At 38.9% G+C, this 13106-nt stretch overlaps 2 protein-coding genes across 6 annotated transcripts in view; both read right to left on the bottom strand.

Moving 5' to 3' along the window:
* Positions 1–11866, bottom strand: part of LOC138823225 (disintegrin and metalloproteinase domain-containing protein 25-like) — a 39084-nt gene extending 27218 nt beyond the window's left edge. The window contains exon 1 of one of the 4 annotated variants that reach the window (XM_070016316.1): positions 11785–11866. The gene's annotated coding sequence lies outside the window, so the exon portion shown is untranslated. Of the gene's footprint in view, positions 1–5689; positions 5729–9728; positions 9795–11784 lie in introns of those variants that run through there. The other 3 variants (XM_070016318.1, XM_070016314.1, XM_070016317.1) reach the window with 3 other exon arrangements.
* LOC138823224 (disintegrin and metalloproteinase domain-containing protein 25-like) lies at positions 148–9794 on the bottom strand. Of its 2 annotated transcripts, none has more exons than XM_070016311.1 (2): positions 9729–9794; positions 148–2707 (listed from the first exon to the last, which is right to left on the bottom strand). In XM_070016311.1, the coding sequence occupies exon 2, from the start codon at positions 2657–2659 to the stop codon at positions 425–427; it is 2235 nt and encodes a 744-aa protein (XP_069872412.1). In that variant the 5' UTR covers positions 2660–2707; positions 9729–9794; the 3' UTR covers positions 148–424. The 2 variants fall into 2 exon arrangements, with proteins under 2 accessions (XP_069872412.1, XP_069872413.1); XM_070016312.1 differs by lacking the exon at positions 9729–9794 and adding an exon at positions 5690–5775.
* Positions 11867–13106: the final 1240 nt, after the last annotated feature.

The raw sequence follows: 13106 nt of genomic DNA, 5'->3' as shown, positions 1-13106 counted from the left end.
AAAAGAATGATATAGAGGTGGCACAAAGGAATTAGCTTTGCTTGGGAAACTCGAAGACAAGAATTCCATTAAAAATGACCACTAAGTGGCTTAAAATAATGAACAGTGGGATATGTTAGGACTCATATATTTTTTAATGGTGTTTATGATCCTTCAAGCTCAAACATCTTTGGAGCTTTCTGTCACTTATTTCTGATGCATACATTCATATTAGTACTGCAAGGATGCTGAAAATTAGTATATATATATATGGTATTTCATGAATGGGTAGTATCATTTCCTGCAGTTGTAAAATTTGACTCTGTTTCCTTTATGTTTGAACATTTGAGTTCTTCTCCAGGCAATGTTTGAACAGTGAGCTCTTATTTCTCAGGTAGTTTTACCCTTGGGGTCTTTATTCTTAGATGACCTTTGAGAACTTTCCTCAAAGAAACTTCTTCAAATAAACCATGAACAAACAGAAGAACAGGACAAAAAAGCAAATCATCAAAATTGGTATTAGGTGATTCTTTTTGTTTACTCTTTCATCTTCTACAAACGTAATGGGTTCCTTTGGAGGTGGCCCACTATCAATGCTCCCTCCAAAGCCTTTTATGAAGCAGTTGGGTGGGTCCCACCCATTGTTGCAATGGCAGTGATGTTTATTATTGCAGGTGCCTCTCATATTGCATTTTCTTGGTGAACAGTCCCTTGACCAAAATGGCCTCAGGACACACCTCTTGCTGAGGCACACATGTCTTATACCACACTCCGTTCCATCTTTTACATAACCAGTGTCCACTTTGGTCATCCCCCAATGGTAGTCAGTGCCCCAGCAGGTGACCTCATTGAAGCGAGTCCAATGAATATTAGAGTGTTCTTCCAAAGAGGGAAACTCTGAAATGTTCTCACACTGAACTCTCCCACAGAGGACATCGGAGATGGGGCACTTGATGTATTTATAGCTAGTTAAACCACAGTTTCCAAAACGGTCACCACGGGTGTTCATTTCCCTGTAGCATTTACTTTGTGCATTTCTGGCTTTTTCACCAAAAATCTTCTGACATTGTTTATCCCGATTATTACAGCTCTTTTTATAGCAGAAGCTAGTGCCGAGGCAAGGAGATCCATTCAGCAAATACACATCCTCTGGGCAATGCTGTGAAGTTCCATTACACCATTCTGGAAGATCACATTCATTTTCCTTTGCTCTGCACACTGTGCCTGAAGGCAGGAGGTGACAATTTTTGCAACAGAGCCCAGAAGCACATTCAGCCCCATATTGCAGAGTGCAGTTTGCTAGACAACATAGGTCATGTGCACATTCTTTGAGGGATCCACAGTCACACTGCTCTCCAGCATCAATCACCTGATTCCCGCAGAGCTCATATTTATATATGTGCAATGGGTTTGGTGGCATGCGCATACAATTTGTTTTCTTAATTGTTTTTATCAGAGCAGAATAACTGCAGTTGCTGAATTGTGTGGATTCATTTTCTGTTGGTGCCATTATGCATTCCTTCATTCCGCATACACATTCGTTATCATCGTGAAGCATACCCAAATTATGACCTATCTCATGTGCCACCGTGTGTCCATTGCTATGCAAATCCTCCCCCACAACACGATCGACTCCACAATTATAATTTTCATTGCATACACTTCCAACATATGCTAAACCAAGAGTTAAACCAAAATCCTGTTGTGTGAAAAGATGTCCCAGATCATTTTGTATCCGAGGATCAAGACTTTTTATCTTCCAAAGGCAAAAGCCTGACAGTGTATCAGCTATGGTCTTTTCTGACACAAAGTTTTTTTCATTCCAGATCTCGAGTCCAAGTAAAATAGCATCAACATCTAGTGAAAGTAATAGGGAATTGACTTCATTCATAATGCTGAATACTTCCTGTATCACATTTGAGGTATTACTTCCTTGATAAATGAATCGTTGTTTGTCCACAACCAATACAAGTTCAAGAAAACTTCTATGGGTCCACCAGCCCTTATAATCGCTTTGCCTTTCAATGGGTTTATCACTGTCTTGAAACTTCAGTTGTGCTATTTCTTCTGTTAATGCACATCTCATGATGGGGAAATGTGTCTCCTTACTTTCCATCTTATAAACCAGATGTTCAAAGGTGTCAGAAAGGTTCTTGGGCTTAATTTCATAACGCATATTATTTATTTTCAGTGTTCCACGAAAGCCCCCCAAACAGGTGTTAAGAACCACCAGAGAATCTGGATCTCCTTGCACATAACCATGGTAATAGCAATTATTTGGGACAAATGGTTCATCCTTAAGGATAGCTCCCTGGTCTGTGTAGCTAAACACAGAGAATTGTCCGGATATGAAAAACTTCTTGATCTTCATGTGGACAATGTATCTTTGGCCCCCAAAGTGTAGGCTGTAGGAGATCCAGAGTGGATGCCTACCACTTCTCTCATCGCCAGTTAGCTTCAAAGGTATCACCACTTCAGGGGGGTTGGAATGTTGTGCATATCCAGCCCTGGGCCAACCAGAATAAAAGAGTAATAACCACAGCCAAAGCTTCAGGAAAGTGCTACTCATATGCACCAGTCCCTCACTTTGAGCCATCATGAGCGATGAGAAGTCAAGTGAGGGAAGGCCTGGAGGCAATGCTGGTATGTCTCTTCTCTTTTTCTTGATTATATGTAGCATTGGTTTTTTTTTTAAAGGTTTCTCTTCTGCTTAAGTAGTCCTTCAGAACTAGAAAAAGAAGGGCCAAGGTAGAGTTAGGTAAATTGTGAGCAAAGCAGGTTGGAGAAAGAGCAGAGTATGGGTTAATGTGGATTTTTGTTTGGCCCAAGACTTGAACAGATATCGTGCCTTGGATTTGCTTTTTAATTATAGTGTGGCAGTCACACTGTGAGTGTGCAAAGAATCAGAAATAAAATTAATGCACTCTAAGTGGAGGTAGGAAAACATTGCAATTGTAATATATATGCAATGAGGCAAAAGCATCAGAATTACTGGCATTTTATTATTTTATTGTCACCAATAGTAACTGGCAAATATAAATATCTCATGTAAACACATATACCTCATAAAATTGCAACTTTACAAATAATGCTCTCAGTAGTCAAAATGCACTAGCATATATTTTGTGAAAATGAGAACACTGCTAATAGGACAGTGGCAGGCTTCCTACAGGGATATGTGTCCTTGTCCCTAAATAAAATATTAACAAAATATTATGCAGATAATATGGTAGACATTGAGAAAACACAAATGGATGGTCCAGGGGGTCTGAGAGTCCATTGTCTCAGTATTGGTCAGATGGGATTTGTAACAGTAAGAATCATTGACATCTGGCAGGTGGAACTTTCTGTCAGTGGATTTCAATGCATGCAACTATATATTTGTCATCAGGGGTCTATTCATTACTACATCAGCCTGGATTGTTGTTCAATGTTTATATGTGTATATGTATATATATATGTGTGTGTTTATATGTGTATATACTCATAAAAAAACAACACTTCTCAAAACTTCTAGCATTAAAAAATGAGAAGGAAATAAAAACTGACTTGGAAAATAATGTTTGAAATAAAAGAACACTACAAGCAAAAGAAAAGTATCTTCAGAAATGTAAAGCAAATTCATAATCCTCAAAAGCAGAGAGGTAAACCCACAGTATTCAATTCAAATTCCTGGCATTTAAGATTACTTTTTAACCTACAGAGGGGCTGATTTCATTGTGATCTCTCCAAATATGTAGACAATGCATTACAGTGCATTCAATCAATATCACCTCTTCTGCAATGTTCTCTTATGCACCACCTCCTATCTAATACAATTTCAGCTGTTTTCATTGTTCTATTTTTATGCTTATGGATAATCTGTTTTGATCCTGTCATCATCTTTATCCCTGCCTCTTTCACTAGACAGCCTCATCCCATCCAGTGCCTATTTCTCTACCCTGACAAATTCCTATTGATCACTGGGTTCATAGTGGTTTTTATGCTGTTTACTAATATATTTGCAGTATATCTCAAAATTATCCACACTCTACTCATGCTTTCCTACATTTTGAGGCATTAACATTTCAAATGTCAACCTTCAAGATTTATCAGAAAAAAATAAAAATATCTACACATATCTCATATGAAAATAGCAATACTAATTTTTTCTGAATAATACAAATGTTCTATCATTATTTTGTGAAAATGTGAAATGTGTTATTAGCATAGTGCCTGCCTAACAGTAGTTAAATGTTATAGATGTGTACTATCTGTAGCTGTACAAAAGTACAGCTGTACAGTACAAAGCTGTAGTTTATTAATACAATGTTTTTGACGATTGTCACCCTTTCATCATCCTCTTCCATCCCTTGGAAGTCCACCAGTTCCCTCAAATTTCTTAATTTTATAGGATACACATTGACAGTACTTATTAGTTGCTTTGTTTTTCAGCAAAATATGCATAAAACTGTAACATATGTAGGAACACTTTGGACATGTCATTGGTTGATTCAAGTTTAATGGTGTACAATTTCTGCACAGTGGTGGAAAGACATCAAGAATCTATAAACATGCATTGAATATTTTACATACAGAAAGAGTACTGGAAGGGAGATCAATAAAGTAATGAGCAATTTAACTACTGACATTAAGAACTGCTATTTGGTGGAAGAACAAAAGAACAGGAAATCTGTGCTGAGGGCTCTAATACCCAGATCAAATGCCAGTTCCCAATGCTAAGACCCACACCAGATGTAAGACCAATGGGAAATCTCTGAAGAAAATGTCCTGAAAAAATATATAAAAATTCTGATATTTTGATTAACTGTTCATGTTTGTCTTAATGGTTTTTTCAATTATGATAGTTTGGAATATGCATATTTGTGTAATGGAAAATAAGTGTTTATTTATGAGACACTCTTTTGAGAGTACACACTCAAACAAAAAATCCATCAGAATAGACTCTAAAAACCTTTTCCCACAAGCTGGTTATAAGAGAACAATCTCAAACGTGTAGTTGAGCCAGATTGTCTTTGCATGCATTCAATTATTTCATACAATGTCTCCAGAGGTCATAGCTCCTGAGAACATGTAAGATTTTCAAAAGTGCTATAGTGCTATGTAAGTTCAGAAACCATATAGTTGACATAGTTTTACACCATCTGTATCAATTATCTTCTTCTCCAAGTGGTATCAAATTTATTTATCTCCATAACTCAACTACCAAGAAACCCAGAACTCAGAGTCTAAGTCAGAGTTTTTCAAACTATAGGTAACAGCACATTAAAAAGAGTCGTGTCGGGCTGGGAAGGTGGCTCAGTGGTAGAGTGCTTGCCTTGCATGCATGAGGCCCTGGGTTCCATTCCTCAGCACCACATAAGAAAAAGAAAAAAGCCAGAAGTGGTGCTGTGGCTCAAGTGGTAGAGCGCTAGCCTTGAGCTGAAGAGCTGAGGTACAGTGCCCAGGCCCAGAGTTCAGGCCCCTTGACCGGACCCCCCCCCCCCCCCCGGCCAAAAAAAAAGAGTCGTGTCTTCTGAACAAATGAAAGATAATAGGAAATCATAAATAGAAAAGCTGAACCCTTCAGACTAGATAATTTATACAGAAACATTGTATGTGGTGGTGTGGAATAGGTGTGTAGAGGGGATGTGTGGGTGTGCCTGTGTGGATGGGTGTGGATATTTATTTGTGCTTGTATCAATTAGAGTAAAACTCTTGGGTGACTTACTGATAGATGAAATGGTGATCCCCAGTAGCTTTTCTAACGATAACCTGTTTCATGATTCATTTGTGGCCACTGTCTCACAAATACACATTTCGTTTTATCCACTTGAGATCTCATGTGATAGGCAATACAATTTCCTCCTTTTCATTTTTTTCTCATTGGATTAAGTTCTAGATTTATCTGCCTACCAACAGCAGCTTCTTAGTCCTCAGAACCTGACATGTAGCTAAGATTCCTCCCAATTGTGACTCCATCATCTCAACCAAACTTAGGCTCTACTTACTCTTCCTTAGGAGTAAATCTGAATGTCTTACTCTATTTACTATGCTCCTCTAATTAACCCCATAGGAATACTCATTTTCTTCCTTCTACACTGAGGTAAAGGAGATCAGGGAAAATGAGGCATGGAAAATAGTAGCCAAAGATTAATAAATAGATCACCACTATGAATGAACATCTTCAGTAAGAAGACATAAGAACTGCATTTGTCTTAACCCTTCCTTCTCTCATAAGCTGCAACTTTACGTAAAAGAAAAAAGAACAGGGCTCTCCCTTTGCCTTGATGGATGCTCGATGGGTCAGTGTGCTCTAATATTGAGCAAGGAAATCTCAAAAGAGAGATTTATTCTGGGAAAATGACTCATTAGGTTTAAAAAGTGTTAAGAAAAATATGTCTCAAGACAGACACCTGTGTTGTAGGAGGTGTTTAATAGAAACAATGACCCAAATTTGGAAGAAAGTTCAGAACTCAGAGATAAAAATTTAGCAGGCTACTGGGTCCATATGATAAAGCAGAGTGATAGCAAGAGTGATTAAACATAACAAATGTTAGAACCAAGGGGTACATTTATCCTAAGCAGAATTTGAGCTCAGTCCCAACTCTTCCTTTCTTAAAAAGTAAATATTACTGATATCAAAATAACTAAAAGTAACACCTGTAAAACACACACATCCTATTTTCTAAAGTCTGCCTCTGTTTTTCTACTTCTTTTTCTGTTATTAAAATTTTTTTTTTATTATAGCTAGGCACTGGTGGGTCACGCCTGTAATCCTAGCTACTCAGGAAGCTGAGATCTGGGGATGACGGTTCAAAGTCAGCCCAGGCAGGAGTCTGTGAAACTCTTATCTCCAATAAACCACCAGAAAACGAGAAGTGGCGCTGTAGCTCAAGTGGTAGAGCACTAGCCTTGAGCTGAAGAGCTGAGGGACAGAGCTCAGCCTGAGTTCAAGCCCCACGACCACCACCACCAACAACAAAAATGTTATAAAGGGGGGCTGGGAAGGTTGCTCAGTGGTAGAGCGCTTGCCTTGCATGCCTGAGGCCCTGGGTTCGATTCCTCAGCACCATATAAACAAACAAAAAAAAAAGCCGGAAGTGGTTCTGGCTCAAGAGGTAGAGCGCTAGCCTTGAGCTGAAGAGCTGAGGGACAGTGCCCAAGTCCAGAGTTCAGGCCCCACGACCGGACCCCCAAAAAAAATGTTATAAAGGGGATGTACAGAGGGGTTATACTTTCATAAGTTAGCTTATGTAAGTAGGGTTTTTTTTTTGCTTTTGACGGATTTTTTAATTTTCTTTATCTATTGTTATTGTAAGGTGATGTACAGAGCGGTTATGGTTACATAAGTCAGATAAAGAGTACATTTCCCTTCAATCCTTACCCACAAATTGTATAGCTTATTTTCAACATGGGGTCTAGTGTGTATCAGTCTGCCTTTGTTCACTACCATTTCTGTGTCCCACCTCTTAACCACCCAAAGACAGATAAATGAACAAACAAGACATAAGGAAATGAAAACAAAAATAGCAATGAAGAAAAAAACACATGTTTCTACTTCTTGGAGTTTGTTTCAATAAATATTATTCTATATTGTCAGATGTACATAGCTATTACACTCACGTGATCTACTCCTAAGAACATCCCGATTTGGTCTCACTCTGTGTGAATGTCTAAAGACCTGTAAAATTTGCCATGTCACAGTGTATTTTCTTTTTTATAATCCAGTGTGTTTACTTGTTGGTTTATAAGGCACATTCTAGTTCCCACAAATGAAGGAAACCATGCAACCTATGTTTCTTTGGGTCTGGCTTACTTCACTTAATATAATTCTTTCCATATCCTTTTTTTTTTTTTAATTTTTATTTTATTTTTTTTTTGGTCCAGTTGTGGGGCCTGAACTCTGGGCCTGGGTGCTGTCCCTCAGCTTTTCAGCTCAAGGCTAGCACTCTACCACTTGAGCCACAGCGCCACTTCTGGCTTTTTGCTTATGTGGTGCTGAGGAATCGAACCCAGGGCCTCAAGCATGCAAGGCAAGCGCTCTACCACTGAGCCATCTTCCCAGCCCTTCCATATCCTTTTGAATAGTAGAATCTCATTCTTTCTGATGGATGAGTAGAATTCCATTGTGTGTATATCTCACATTCATATTCTACCTCACCCCAGTTAGAATGGCCAATATCAAGAAAAATAACAGTAACAGGTGCTGGTGTGGATCTGGCCAAAAGGGAACTAACTATACAACCCTGGTTGGTGAGAATGTAAACTTGTTCAACCGCTACAGAAAGAGCATCGCAGTTCCTCAAAAGACTACACATAGACTGTCCATTCAAAACCAGCAATCCCACTCCTAGCCATTTATCTAATAGAACACAAACAAGGCCACACTAAAGATACCAGCAAAACCATGTTCATAGCAGCATTGTTTACCATAGCTAAGACATGGAATCAACCCAGAGGCCCCTCAGTGGATGAATAGATCCAGAGAATGTGGTGTATATATACACAGTGGAATTTGGTTTTTCTATTTCTTTCTTGCTCAATTAAGCCTTGCCCAAGTTCCTTACCATTTCAACTTGTCCTGAAATCTCATCCTCATTCAAATTCATGGATACTGTGGACTTCTGGAGGAATGAGACCTGGAACATGTCTGAAGTGGGGAGGGGGCAAGGGAATCTATATAGATCTCTATATAGTGTGAGGGGAGAGAGAGATTTCAGCCACCTGGCTGCAGGACCTCTCCTTGTATAACAACTCCATTTCACTAGTTTACTTTGCTGGTTGTTTTTCATTCTCTGTCTCTTTCCCTTTCAAATAAACCTTCTCTGTCTGTTTTAAACACTTCTCTGCCTTTAATTTTTTTAATCAGTGAAGAAAATGAACCCAAACCTTAGGGGGTATCAAATTGTCTAAATTCATTCTTTCAAAAGTCCCAAGTCCTGAAACTCATCTGAGTTACATGTGGGAGAGAGACTACAGGGAAAATTCAACTTGTGGACCACTCATTCTAGTAGAGCCTGTGGAATTAAACATAACAATCTGCTCTAAAATACAAATGTGAAGCAGCAACATTATAGATATCATGCACTGAAAGGCAATATTCAAGAGGAATGGAGTCACTGCTCCAACCAAGAGCAAAGCCAAACAAGAAAAATAATAGAATGACTGATAGCAAGAAGATACTCTCCACTGTCCCAGGTTCCATTTGCTGTGCACACGGGAGCCAGGTGAAGCTGTCTCCATGGTTTTCATGAGTTCAAATCAAACTTTGGTTCTTTCAAAGCCAGTGTAGGAAAAAGTTAGTGAAGCCCAATCTGAAGAAAGAGGCCAGGAACAGTGGCTCCTTTTATGTGGGAGATGTAGACAGGAGGCTCTCAGTCTAAGGACAGAACCAAGCAGAAAACTCAAAACACAAAAAAATGAAAACAAAAAAAGCGGAATAGCCTATCTAAAAAAACATAACTGAAAATCAAAAAAGATGGGAGTGGCTCAAATGGTAGATCACCTACCTATCAAATGCAAGGTATTGAATACAAAGCCCAGTTTAAACACACACACACACACACACACACACACACACACACACACACACACACACACACACACGTTAAATCATCTGCTACAATTGCCTAAATAATGAAAAGTACAATATATTAGGTATTACCTTTAGTTAGGACTGTCTGTGTTTTCTGATATATGTAATAGCACACTATTAGGATATAAACATTAGTTCATGGTTGATTTTAGTACAGATGGGGAATACATACTGAAGTTGAAAGTTTTTCTGTTGGCTCAGATATTGTACTTTGCTTCCTTTCATGAATTGTTTGCTTGATGCAAAGGAAAATGAAGAAAACAATTAACAAAATCATAATAAAAGAAAGCACAATCAGTAGATTCAACTAATTTCTTCTTGGAAGTAGACCGAGTTTAGGTGGGCCAAACTCTGTGTTGCAATAGATGTAATGTTGGTTGTTACAGACCCCTTGCATATTGCTCAGCCACACTTGTGGACACTTGTCCTGTTTATGCACACATATTGTGCACTACACTCTGTGTTATCTTTTACTTCACTAATATCAGATATGGTGATTCCCCAGTGGTAGTTGGTACCCCAGCAGGTGATATCACTGATAGCACAGTGCAATGATCTCTCACATTCTCACACACTCTCCCACAGAGGCTATTGGAGCTTTTACATTGTGTGTATGACACTGTGAGTGTTCCCACAGTTGCCCGAAGGGTCACCGGAGGTATTTGATTCCTTATAGAAACTCTGAGGTACACTCCTGGATTGCACACCAAATATTCACAGTCATTGCATCTCTTTTCATGGCAGTATCCCCTGTCCTTACAATGGATCCCTTTCTGTACATACATATCTCTAGGACACTCCCATGGAGTTCCATTGCACCATTCAGGACGATCACAATCTTTTATTCTACACACCATGCCTAAAGGCAAGAAGTGACAATCTTTGCAACAGAACCCAGAAGCACATTCGGCCCCCATTTTCAGAGTGCAGCCTATTAGACAACATGGATCATTTGCACATGAATGTAAAGACCCACAGTCATATTCCTCCCCAACTTGAATTACACCATCTCCACAGTGCTTCAATGGGAAGATGTCTAATGGGTTGGGTGAGTTGTGCATACAGCTCACTGTTGCAGATGTTTTCCATAAAGCAACATAACTGCAGTTGCTGAATTCAATGGAGAGATTTTCTGTTGGATCCATTACATGAAAGTCCTCCCCACAAGTGCATGAACCTTGGTCATTTTCCATACCTAAGTTATGACCTGTCTCATGTGCTGCAATATGTCCAATGCTAATGAAATCATCTTCTAGAGGACTATCAACTCTACAATTAAAAGTTAGATTACACACACTGTTCAGATAAGCTAAGCCAAAAAATTCACCAAAATTACATTTTGCAAAAAGATGCACACTATCACGGGGCATGCGATTATGAAGCTGTGTTCTCTTCCAAGTACAAAATTCTCACAGGACAGTGTATAGTTCTTCCAAAATCATGATGTTTCCTTTAGTCCAGATTTCAAGTCCAAGTAAAGATGCGTTGATATCCACTGAACTCAAAACAAAATTCATTCCATTGATAATGATGAATAATTCCTGGAGCACCTTTGTGGTATTTCTTTCCCAGTGAAGGAATCACTCATAGTCTATAACCAATGCTACTTCAATAAACCACCTGTGGGTCCACCAGCCTTCACAGCCGCTTTGCTTCAGCATGGAATTAGCACTATCTTGGAATTTCAGTTGCTGTGCTTTTTCTTCTTCTGTTAATGCACAGCTCATGGGAACAAAATGTATCTTCTCATAGTCTATCTTACAAACCAGATGTTCAGAGGAGTTAGATGGGCTCTTTGGCTTGATTTCATAAAGTATTTTATTTATTTGTAGTGTTTCTTGAAAACCTCCTAAACATGTGATAAGAGCTACCAGGGATTCTGGGTCCCCTTCCACATAACCTTGGTTGTAGTAGTCATTCTGGACAAATGGTTGATACTCAAGGAGAGCTCCGTGGTCTGTGTAAATACAGAGAGGTGTCTGGATACTGAAAACTTCTTGATCTTTATGTGGACAATATGTCTCTGGGCCCCCAAAATAAATGTAGGTTATTGGACAGCCAGCCTGGATGCCTAATCCTTCTACCATTGCAACTTACCTTTAATGGTATCACCATTTCTGGGGGGCTGTGGTATTGAGCATACTCAATATAGGACCAGCCTGAAAGAAAGAGTAACACCTCCAGCCACGGCTGCAGGACAGCAATCTTTGTATGTATCAGAGACTCACCTTCACCCATCATGGGCTATGAGAAAGGGAGTGATGGAACGAAAGGAGGAGTGCTGGCCTGTTTCTTCTCTTTCTCTTGGTTAGATGTAGCGCTGACCTTTACTTCAGATAGAGTCAATCCTTCACAACAACAGAATGAAAAGAAAAAAAAATGGAAAAGAACAGAGATAGCACAGCTAAATTATGACTATCTGGGGAGGGGGTCTTATGAGTTAATACAGATTAGCATTTGTCTCAAGACAAGAATTTATTGCATTAGTCATTAATTTAATTTTGGTGAGGGAAATTCAGACTGATGGTGTGAAAAGGACTAAATTGTTCATTCCAGAGCCTAGATGAAAGGTACATGGGATCACTGCACTATTTTCTAAGTGTGTGTGTGTGTGTGTGTGTGTGTGTGTGTGTGTGTGTGTGTGTGTGTTTGTAATCAAAGTATTTCCCCAAGTATTTGTAATCAAAGTATCTTAATGGAAAGATGAGCATGCACCCTGTTTTGATGAGGTAATCTTGATTTGTACATATTGACTTGAAACACATATCAATAGTTGTCACTTACAGTTTTATAAAAAAAAAACACTCAGTCCTATCAGTTAGAAGAAATACTAAACAAAATTCATGTTTTGTTGTTGTTGTTGTTGGTCGTGGGGCCTGAATTCTGGGTCTGGGTGCTGTCCCTCAGCTTTTCAGCTCAAGGCTAGTGCTTTACCATTTGAACCATAGCACTACTTCTGGCTTTTTTCTGCTTATGTGATGCTGAGGAATTGAACCCAGAGGCTTATGCATACCAGGCAAGCACTCTACCACTGAGCCACCTTCCCAGCCCCACATTGTTTTTTTCATTATCCTTAATAAGTATTTCTATGCAATGTTGTTTTATATTGTTTTATCTTCCTCCAGTCCCATAGAATTCCAAGTATCATAGCATCAATTTTCTCTCAAAAGTATTAGAATATACTATAATGAATATGTTTCTACGATAAAACAATAAACAGTATGGAACTGGAGTGGGTACCTGGGTTCACAGATGGATGTTAATCAAAGGTGTTTATATTTGGTTATACCTGAAAATAGGTTTTCATTGCCTCTAGCTATATATAAAATGAGAAGAAAATCAAACTAAAAACGTGGAGGTGCCTGAATACTAGAGGCAAACCAAAGTGCCTTCAGAAATGAAAAGGGAGGAGAAAGCTTTGGAGAAGGCAATGTATTTGTAAGGGGCAAATGTATCAAATTCTCGGCCTTTATGATTGCAACATAATCAGTACTAATCCCAACCTGCAAATACATTTATCTCAGATATAAATACTTTAGTTAGGTTGGCC

Source organism: Dipodomys merriami, unplaced genomic scaffold (genome assembly GCF_024711535.1).
Source record: "Dipodomys merriami isolate MVZ:Mamm:240054 unplaced genomic scaffold, mDipMer1.0.p SCAF_12, whole genome shotgun sequence".
Lineage (NCBI taxonomy): Eukaryota > Metazoa > Chordata > Mammalia > Rodentia > Heteromyidae > Dipodomys > Dipodomys merriami.
This window is presented reverse-complemented; position numbering and strand designations above follow the sequence as displayed.